This window comes from Corvus moneduloides, chromosome Z (assembly GCF_009650955.1).
Source record: "Corvus moneduloides isolate bCorMon1 chromosome Z, bCorMon1.pri, whole genome shotgun sequence".
Classification (NCBI taxonomy): Eukaryota; Metazoa; Chordata; class Aves; order Passeriformes; family Corvidae; genus Corvus; species Corvus moneduloides.
This window is the reverse complement of record NC_045511.1, coordinates 28551141-28562070: the sequence shown is the minus strand read 5'-3', so window position 1 is coordinate 28562070 and position 10930 is coordinate 28551141. Positions and strand designations below refer to the sequence as shown.

Sequence of the window (10930 nt, the reverse complement as noted above, 5' to 3'; positions counted from 1 at the left end):
CTTGCAAATTGATGGGAAACACCAGTGCCACAAACTCTGAAAAGGCTTCTGGTTTTGACACTACCATTGCAATGGTGCTTTAAATCAGTCCCAAAGCTGGTGGGTGTTGTGCCCTCCATGCCACCCACCCCTGTACATAGGGCACAGTTAGTGATAGTGAACTGCAAGGGGCTGGAAATAATTACAGTAGGAAAAGTGGGAACCAGTGAAGTTTTTGTTAAAGGTGAAGCTAATTGGTGGTCATAACTAATTAGCAGCTTCCTCCACGTGTCTCCATCCAGAACTACCAGAGACATGTCAGGCCCCTTGACCTCTGCAGGCAGGGATAAAGCAGAGTTCAGTGCTTGCTGCAGCGCCTCCCCTTCAGTGCAGAAGTACTGGGCTATATGCTGGTATAACTTAGCCTTGAATTAAATATACCTGAGGATATGTGTCTGCAGACTGGTCATGCCTTTCCTAGGGTTGCAAAGCTTATCACAGTACAGAAAGCAGGTTTCCTTCTGTCTCGCCTCATCCACTTCTGCAAATGCTCCATGCCAGTCAGGACCCTGCTCCCAGGGAGCTGTGCCCAGGTAGGTGAAGTGCTTCATCATTGCTGCACAGACCCTGTGAATGTGGCCATGCTGATGTAGCTCCTGCAATGCAGACCAGCCACAACAGGTGCTGGCTCTGCTCTTCCAGTGGCTTGCCACAGGTTGAGATGCTGCACATGGTTTCTGGCTAACAGTGGTGTTGTTCTGTTGCACTGGTCTCAGGCTCCCCTTCATAACCAACTCTGCTGGAGTGGGAACTTTCCACTTCTCATTATTTTGCATGGGCCAGGAAAGAGATGTCCAGGTGGGACACCAGCCTGCCTCTTGGCATGATTTCTGGCACCTAATGGTGTGGGATGGAAGAGAGTTACAGAACATGCTGCTCCAACTTCTCAACAGAAAGCACTAACATCTTGGCTGCTGGAGGCCCTTCACACAGCAGAAATGTTGTGTGGGAGTGCTCTTTGCCACAAGCCACTTCACAGGCTGTCAGCAGTGGTTGCTCAGCCAGGTTCTTGCTGCTGGATGACCTGTTGAAATGTCTCAGGGAAGAAAAGAGAGTAGCTTTCATCCCAATCACGAAGGACACCCCAGTCCCAGCCACCCAGTTTTAGACTGCAAAGGGGACTGGGGAGCAAAACCATTCACTTTGTCAGCACCTGAAACAGCTCTCAGGAATGGCATTTGCACATGAGTAGCAGAGCCAGATGCCTACAGCAGACAGGGCTGTAGGCAGAAAAAATCTTTTCCCCCAATAACCCTAAACAGAGACATTTTTTCTCCCTGTCAGTCCTGCATGCAATCTTCTACAGCTTAATCAGGGCTGGAGCACAACATGTATGAAAGGAAGCACTGGAAATCATCTGTGCATCAATACCTGACTGTCTTGTACTTCTCCATACTGAACATGTGGGCACACACTGCGAGTATCCTGAGGGGTACCAGAAATCATCTCAATTCCTGTAGGCAGGGCAGGCCCAGGACAACTGCTGCACTAGTGTCCATAATTCGTGTCCACAGGAATTTCTTCCTGTGCTCCATCCATGGACATTGCTTCTCAACAGTTGTCTGGTGGTGTATCTGGTCAAGTGCCTTAGTCTCCTGGGATGTCCTGGGCTGGCACCTGGTAGCAAAGGATGAAGATCACTCTTAGGGGTTGCTGGTTGGTTCTGAAATTCTGCTCAACACACTTGAAGAATTCAGTGGATCTGCTCTTTTCACAAGCATCATTTTTCTTCTCCAAAAGGACTTGAGGTGTCCTAACAGGCATGCTAATGATATCACATGTGCAGTCTCCTCTTTTACTAAAGTTGGGGTCTGTAGTGATGATGTGGTCACTGGGTTGGTGGTTGTGATCTCCCCTTGATGGAATTACCTTTCAGCTAAGGACACAGTTCCTGCCTCACTCTCTTGGCATTGTCAGCTTTTCTTATTGCTACAGTGATTTAAATCCCTGCTAATTTGCCTGTTGTTTCCTCACTTGATTGGTTGACAGTGTTTGAGACATTTTTGGAAGGGTTCATGGGGCCTCTACCCCTTCTGTCTTTGCCTAAGTCTGCTAAGGTTGATACACAGCTTCTTGATAAATAGTACTTTGTGAGGAATTAATTGGTAACAGCATCCAAGCTATCATTTGGGCATGTTTGCTTTTCTGTTTGGTCCCTTACACTGATCTGTGGCATCTCACTTGTGAAGAACATTGAGTCTCAGAGTCTTGTCACAGCTGCTGGCTCTGCTACCCACTGAGGGGATGGGACTAAAGTATGTAGATGAGCTAGTTGTCTCAGACTCTGATTAATCAGACAGGACCAGACTGGTGTTAGCTGAGGGGGCGACCTGGCCAAAGAAACCTCCTCTGCTATTTGATCTTGGGCACTGCTGTCTACTTACCAAGTTCCCCATTCAGGGCACCGAGGAGGTTTGTAGTGCTGCCAAGGTACCAGCTGACCCCAAAGTCTGAGTGTGAGCTCTGTGAGAAGCTTTGTAAAGCCATATGCCATCAGTAAAGAGCCTGCAGCTTTGGGCCAGTGTCGCTCCATCTGCCCGGGACTGCTGAGACAGCCAGAGGCTGCCGGCTAAGGCTGGCACGTTAAAACAGGGGTTGCGGGGGTGTGTGCCGTGTTCAGGATGAGCGGCACCTGGTGCTCACACTGAGGGTATGGCACGATGCGCCTGTCTCCTCAGAAGCTCTCTGAGCCAATGCAAGGCTTGTGGTACTCTCTCTGCAAGTGATGGCCAAGTCCTGATGCTGTCAGGTCGATGTCGTAGGGGGATCACGCACCCACCCTTCAACATGCGCCTCCAGCAGACTCAGGGACTCAGCGGCAGCGGGGATGGTGACGGTGAATGGCCCGGGCGGGCACTTGAGCACCTTGTTGTGGTTGCGGAGGGGCTCTCCCCGCCACAGCACCAGGGCAAACCCTCGCTAGCCACGGAAGGTTGAGCCCAGGGGCCGGGCACGGCCGCAGACTGGACCGCCCCGGGAAGGTTCTTCGGAGCTCTGCGGGGCCAGGGGCAGCCCCCGGTGCCCGCCGGCACCTCCCTGCGGGGCGCGGCGCGGGGGCGGGGCGCGGCGCGGGGGCGGGCCGGGGCGGGGACCGCGGGCGGGCCGGGCCGGGCTGGCGCGGCGCGGCTCCCGTGCGCACGTCCAGATGCACGCCGTCAGCGGCAAGGTACGGGAGCGAGGATGGTGGTGCGGGGCGTGGGGCCGGGACACGCGCGGGCAGGGCCGGCACGGGCACCTGCCGCAGCCCGGGGCCTGCGGAGTCCGGCGCTGCCGGGGAGCGGGGTGGGACGCCTGCTGTGCCCGCTTTGCGCCGGGGGTGCCGCAGCTCCCTCCGGCCCCACCCCGCTTTGTGCGGAGCTGGGGCCGCCGCCCGCAGCCGCGGGGGCACCGACGGCTGGGGGATGCCTTGGCCGCCCGGTCCCGCGGGCCTCGGGCATCCCCCGGTCCGTGCGGCGGGAGCGGGGCGTTCCCGCTAGCCGCGGTCGGGACAGCCGGGGCTGGTTGCGCCCTCGGCGGGCAGGATTCTTGCTCCCCGGTAGCGCCGGGGCTGTTCTTGCAGGGAGCTGCCGGCGGGATTTTCTGCGCGGGGTGTGGCGGACCGCCAGCCTGCCCGCGGCGGGAGCCCTCCGACCCTGGGGTCTGCAGGCGGCGGTGCACGGAGCAACAGGGCTTCCTGGCGACCCGAGTCATCCTGCTGCCTGGTCGGGAAGGCTGCGCCTCCTGCCAGCCCTGCTGGCCGGTGCCGCCGGTGGCACGGTTTGGCATCTGTATAACTTCGCTTATTATTTATAGAGAAGCCTCATCTATAGCTGTGTGTGTGATGGATTGAATTTGGCCTTTTTTTGCTGGAGTCGTGAAGAATTTGGGTGCTTGATGTCAGGGCAGGTCACATCTTGCACAGGGCATGATGACAGCCACATAAATGACTCTTCGGCAGCGGGATCTCCTGGTGCCACTTCCCCCTGAAGGCGGAACTGGTACTTTGAAGGAGTCTTATTTTCAGGCAGCACAGCTTTGAAGACTGCTTCTTCCGTGGGTCTGTCTTTGATGCTGCAGCTCTGTCAGGGGCCAAGACAGGCTGTTGCAAATGGATGTGTAACAGACAGCACTTTGCAGACCGATGGCCTGGTGAGGCCAGCTGTGTGCAGTGTCTGAACACATTGTTCACTTTGCAGGGAGTGGTGCCCTCCTTGTCGTGCTCTGGAGCATCCTGTCTGTTCCTGATTCCCACCCCACCCCACCCTGCCCCAGCCCTTTTCACTTACACTTTCTAAGAAGACACTGTGCTGCAGCCCTTGTAAAGGGAATTTGCCTGGACAGGCTTAGCCTCTTTTGGCCCCTTGGGTGCTCAAGTGAAGTGATTTCCTCAGAGCATTCAGGGAATATTTGGGAGAAGGTTGAGTGATGGTTGCCTTTAAGCTTCCCAGTGCAGGCTCCCCAGTGGGTTAACAAAGGAGCAGGCTGTGTAGCCCTGCTGTTCCCTTTGTTCTTCCTCTGGCTGTGCCCTCTTTGGAGAGCTCTGATCTTTCCTGGTTTGATCAGAGACAGGGAGTGACTGATGGAGACACCAGGGAGTTCATGTTTTGGTTGTGAGCATTTCAGGAAACTCTAGAGCTTTGGGAGGGAGGATGGGGGAGTGCTGGTTGCTTCTTAGAGACCCGGAAAAAGGAGATGTTTTCATATGTGCTGATGTTGTTTGGTGAATTACCATTATGACATGTATTATTATAGCTTTGACGAGAAGTATTTCAAATTCATTCAGTCCGTTACTCTGTAGCAACAAATCAAAGCCCCTTAGTTCTGTAGAGCTGCCATGGACCTAGGAAACGTGAGAACGTGAGACCCAGGTACTGGTGATGTTTGGACAAAGAGCCAGACGATTCTGCTGCCTGCACCCCAACTCTGCCCTAAGCTCCTCCTGACCCCTCTTCCTCTGAGGCAAAGCACCTAAGCTTGAGTGTGGCATGAGTGTGCCTGTTTTGCAAGTCCGGGGGTGAGGGAGACTACTGTCCTCTGTGTGGCAGCTGCACCTGCCTGACCAGCAGCACTGATCACCTCCATACCACTGATCTGCCTGGCTGCTGGCTGTGTCTCTGCAGGTGGATTTCCTGGTAGCAGGTCAGTATCTCCAGATGTGGTGTGTTTCTCATTCTCCTTTTCTGCCTGCGTAATTTCTGCCTGTCTTTCAAGTATGCTGGTTTGTCCCCTCTCAGCAAATTTCTCACTCTGCAAATGCCAGTAGTGGATAATATTTTCCCGTTTCTGTGTCTGCTACATTTGTTAGTAGCTGGATAAGGAGTGGATTTTCAGTTGCCTGAGTCTGTGGCAGGTTTCTATGAGTCTCTTTCCAGGTGGGTTGGGACTGGGCAGGCTGCTGTCTCTGGAACAGGTTTATGGTGCCTCTGCAAGGGCAGTTCTCTCTTGCCTGTGGGCTGTCTGGACTGCCAGATGCCTAAGTGTTGTGTGGGCTGTGTTTTGGGGATGAATCGTTGAGTACAGAGCAGGTCCCTGTGTTGTAAGCTTCAGGTGCCCAGGCACTCACTGTTACAGAGGCTTAGGGGAGAGAACTGAAGGCTTTGGCATATCCCAGAAAAAAAAAAAGGTGATGCTTTGAGTGAGAGACAGTTGCTGTGGAGGCAAGCTAAGGTGTATTTTGTGCATGACCTTGAAGGCTCCTCATAAATTGTGGTCGGTTTGCTGCCTCTGACTTTTTTGTATTCCTTGACCCACAGTGGCTGTATAGCATGAAGTCTCCATGCCACCTTGTTAGGTCCTGATTTCCCCGGCAGGGATTTTGACAGGAAAACTGTTGGGGAGTGGGCTGTGGCAGGGTATGACAGAGACTCTGTGAAGAAACAGTGTGGAGGGAGACTGTGCCAGATCGTTCCCCCACCATCCACTCTTGGCTGGTTGAAGGGGACGCAGCAGGTCCTTAGCGGCCACACCCTGTTCTCCACTCTCACAGGAAAGTTTGCTTGAAGTGTTTGCTTCAAGAAACGCCCCCCCCCAAAGCCCCAGCACCTTATCTGAATATTCCTAACTTCCATCTATAAACACCAGCAGTCTTACAGTTGGCCAGTGGGCTGTCTGGGTGGCTATTGGACCTTGCTGCTAAACTGCTGCTCAGAGCCAAGGGCATCCCTGGTGAGGCTGGACAGCAGCTGTGCTTTGAAACATGTTGTGTCTGGCCACCTCTTGATGCACAACAAGAACACAGCTGGTCTGGTCTCTTGCTCCCGTGGCAAGAAGACACCGGAGCGGTGGTGTGGTGAGGTGTTTCACATGCAGTCATTAGGTGGCTTCCCGTAAGTGCACGTTAAGCTGCTCTGGCTGCAGAGCTGACTGAGGCGAGCAGCCTGCAGCACACTGCAATTACACTGACGCGCCTCCTGCCTCTCCTCAGGAGAAACAGGAAAGACCTTTACATCATCTAGGAGGCTGTATTGGCTGAGGGATTTTGATACTCACAGGGTTATACTGGCTTGTAAGTAGAAGCCAGACTGCCCTAGTATTTCCAGGGATTTCCCCTCTGTGGTATTACAGGCTTGCCAGCAATTCCCCATTTTGAAAATACACCCTGCAGGGCTCTATTAGTCTAATGCTGATGCTTAGTATTTCTAAAGCACTTTGAAATTCACAAATAGGACTTTCTGACCCTCAGCCAAGCAAAACCCTTTCTAAAGCTTGGAGACATGCCTCTGCCAAGGGTAGGACCAATGACAGTGTGCAGCTCCAAGCCCTGTTCTCTCTTCCCTTGTTGACCTGTTCGGTGCTCTGCTTCACACAGTTTCAAATTTTCCAGAGCAGTGCCCAAAGTTTGGCCTCTCTTTCCCTCTTTCTTCCAAGTATTCTTCAGGGCTCTGGTTTGTTGAAGGGTTTCCTTCCAGTCTGGTGAGTCGCTTGCTCTTTATTTCTGTGCCAAGAAACATGGACCTACCTGCAGAGAGGAAGTTGCAACCGATGACTCTGCACTGCCTCTCTCCCTCCATGGGACAAGGTCACCTAGGAAAATGATAAGGAAGACAAAGCACTAGAAAATACCAGCAGTCGTGGTATTTTTATTGCTGAGATTAAGACAAAGTTCATGAAAGCTGATAAGATAGCTTACAGGAATGGAGGAGAGGGCAAACTCCATCTTGTTCTTCCTCCTACAGTTCTGGGAGATATGCTTAAACAGGAGAGGAGGCAATGCTGGGGGAGAGCTCCTCCCAGAAAAAGGTGACTGGGCAAGGCTGTCCATGTCAGGGTTGCATTAATAAAGGAAATATGAGCTTCGTGGCTTGAGCTTGTACATCAAGCTCAAGTAGAGCAGAAACAGTCAGAAAAAAAGGTGCAGGGAGGGGCCGAGGCAAATACTGGGCTTACTCCCAAGAGCAGAAATTAATCTGTCCTTGCTCTACAAATAACATGATTTAAACTTCCCTTGCAGAGTGCCTGTGAAAAGGGCTGAAATCCTCCTTGTGAGAATCTGAAATCTCTGGATCCCATCCCAGGCTTTCTGGGAACCGATGGTAGGGTGCATGAGACGGGCTTGGTGGACAAGTGCCCTTTCCTCAGATGTGGTTTTCTCTGTGGGCCAGGATATGGACTGATGTAGCAGGTGAACAAGAGCATGTGCAAGCACAGGTCTGGGAGCAGTGGATCTCTCCCGATACTCTCTGTCCTACCCCAGCCTCACTTGGGTCTTGTTTAGCTGGAGAGTCTTAGCATGTAGGATGTTTTCCAATCTGCCAAAAGGATCCCTGAAGGGGTGCCCCTGAATGCCACCCAGTGTCATTGTCACAGTATTGATCTGTGAATCCTGTAGCACCACAGCTACCCTGTTGGGTATCTGTGGAGTTTTGCTTTCTGGGCTGTAGCAAATTTGACTCTGACAGTACTGTTCAGTTCTCAACCACCTTTCACATGGTTACACTGAGGTTATTTCAAACCAGTTATTTAAATCAGTTTCACAGTGTTTTCCCTAAGCAAGAATACACAAAACCTGAAAAATATAAAACATATTGCCTTAGAAAAGCATAGCTACCATTTTGCCTGAATTGCTGGCACAGTTGCAGTGCTCGTTTCTAGGAAGCCTCACATTGATGTTTTTAGGAACACTGTAGCATGAATGATGCCGGGAAGGACTGATCTTCTATGTCATCCTCTGGTTTCTTCCATTCTATCTGCCCCCTAAAAGGAGCCTGTGCTGGCAACAAAATTGTAGGGTAATAGGCACAGAGAATCCAGACAGCTCTTTAATTGCGAGACAAGCAGAAGAAGTCAAAGATTGTCTTGCTAACATCTACTTAAATGTAATTAGTTCACATTATTTTTCTCTGCCATTTTCTCTAATTTAATTTGAATACCAAAACACACACATAGAGGAACAAAAACAAAATCAGAATAGCATTGCTCCAAGTTCCTGCTCTTGTAATGTTCAGCTTCTACATACAGAGGCTCTTTTCCTTACAGTCAGGGAGGATCAGAGTCTGTCTTCTGACCCCTTCTGCCTGTGGTCATGACTGTGGTTCATGTTTCGCTTTGAATTTGCAAAAGGTCTTTATGTCAGTAACTGATGCCCGAGTCTTAATTGAAAAGATTGATTTTGCTAATGATAGCCTGGCATCTGACATCTTCCATAGAAATCAATTGGAATTCAGTGTTTCACAGTTTTAAAAACCATGGCATTTGTTTAAAGGCTTAATAGGCATTGAAGGGTTTGACTTTACAGCCCCTTGCACCTATTTGAGGCTCATGCCTCTGCCATACATTAATGTCCTGTGCAGTAGTTTTGGGTGTGATGCATCCTGCCAGGCAAACCAAGTCTTGGAGCAGAAAAAAACCCCAACCCCTCTATGAGATTTTATAGGTAGAAGCTCAAGTGGAAAGTTGATGATTTTGTCTTTCTTAGTCTCCAGGCTGTATTTTCGTGAACTCTTGGTTTCTGTGGAATTGAAAAGATGAGAAATCTCTTCTGTCTTTGTAGATAATGGATTCTTCAGTTGGGCTGATGAACCACAATGAGAGCCAGTAGCTGGAAGCAGAAGTTATTACTTGGCAAATTAATAAGGCAGCTGTGTTTTTAGCAGCAAAGAGGAGGAATCGTGGGAAGAGCTTCTCAGGATGATGCATTGCTTGAAACTGGAACAGGATGATCTTCTAAATAGTGTCACCCAATGCAGAGAGCAGTGTTCTCTGGAAATAGGTGACATAGCCATTAGCTGAACAGCAGCTACCTGGCCTCCTGCAGAAATTTCTTTCCCCAGCTTGTCACCCCTAGAGCATCCCATCTCATAGAGGAGAGCATACATTTCCTCTCCAAGCTCTCAGTATGTTCTGCTGGGCTTTGCCTTTAGGGTCCCAAGGTGGTATTCTTGTTGCCTAACACGACAGCTAATTTTCTCTCCTGCGTTATGTTTTACAGTCACTGGAGGGATGACAGTTTGAAGGCAGGAGTCCTCTGAGCTAATTTGGCATTGACTGTAAGTGGAGAAGGGCTGTGTTGACTTGTGATGTGGAGAGGGAGTGGTAGGTGACTCATCGTTGTGGAGGCAGAGCACTGTGTAGGACCAGTACCTGCTTTTGTGATCGGTGTGTATTGACTGACTGAGTTCACAATTATCCAGTCAGGGGCTTAGTAGGATGGTTTTCTTGCCTGTAATACCTCAACCTTTGGAGATTTTCAGAATTCACATGAACAAGGCCATAAAAAACCTGGCCTGACTTAAAGGCTGACCCTGTTTTGACTGGAAGTTTGTGCTGTGAACCATCAGAGGTCACTTCCAGCCTAAATTTGCCTGCGATTCTGTTGTGGTATTAGAAGCAAAAACCTGGTAATGATATTAGGGGTGAAAGTTTCCAGAAGTTAAAGCAAGGAAACCCACAGCTAAAATCCACCTAGGAGGTCTGCCTTGGTCCCTGTGTTCCATGTTTCTTTCCCAATGTTCATGGTGCATGTTAAACTTGGATGAGTGGTAAGGATTCCTAACTTTCTGCTGCAGCACACATATCTGCTTTATGGGTTGATCCACTGAATTAAGATAAAATATGAAAGGATACCCTTGAGTATTTCTTGGTCATCCTTGAGGTTTCAGAAAAACCATTTCAGTAAAGCTCATCTTGCTCTTAGCTTGGGGAATCTTCTTGTGATGAGAGCTTTGATTTGGTGCCCAACCATCTGTGGGCTGTTAGTAGAACAGGACTTCTTAAGCCCAATTGAGAAAATGCATTTAATGTGTAAAGAGGGAACTGAAGCGACAATTTCTCTACCTTCGCTTTTTTCGATTTTGAGAAACCAGTCATTATTTTATGTATGGTTTTGTGTATTTCAGAAAAGTTTTACAATGTCTTACCTATACTTCCTTCCCTGACATGACTTGCAACATGAACTTGTCTGTGACTTCATGACAGCTTATCTTATATATTACAAAAAATAGCAGCATTTGTACTCTAATTTCTGCCTGTCTTGCAGTCAAGCTCAGTTGTGAGAGTTTGGAAGATTAAAGGCACAGACACCATACATGGCACTAGAAGTGTTTCACACACCTTTTGCTGTTGCAGGGTTCTGCTTCCACTGGTGCCACTGGCCACTGCCAGTAAAGGCAGATGACCACACCGTGTCTTAGTCTATAGGTCTGGAAATCTGCAAGTGTCTTCAACTCCTGCAGAAAAGCAAGACTTCCCCAGGAAATTCAGATTTTTATTTTGAGCTATTTCTAAACCAACCCTTTCTTTACTTCCATATCCTGTGTCATTACCTGCTGTCCTTCCTGTGCCTGGAGTTCCCTGGCATGACGGTGTCATGCAGGGCAGTGGTAGCACTCACCCGCAGTCCTCAAGCATGCTCAGGGAACCCTCTGGGACTCTTCCCAAATGCTGTCATCTCTGGCTGAGCTAGGAGCACAGTGGT

General features: G+C 50.1%; 1 protein-coding gene across 1 annotated transcript in view; it reads left to right on the top strand.

Moving 5' to 3' along the window:
- Window positions 1-3130: 3130 nt before the first annotated feature.
- Window positions 3131-10930, top strand: part of CORO2A (coronin 2A) — a 57792-nt gene continuing 49992 nt past the window's right edge. The window contains exon 1 of the mRNA XM_032096810.1: window positions 3131-3205. Within this exon, the coding sequence (XP_031952701.1) occupies window positions 3185-3205 (21 nt within the window). The 5' untranslated portion in view covers window positions 3131-3184. The remainder of the gene's footprint in view (window positions 3206-10930) is intronic.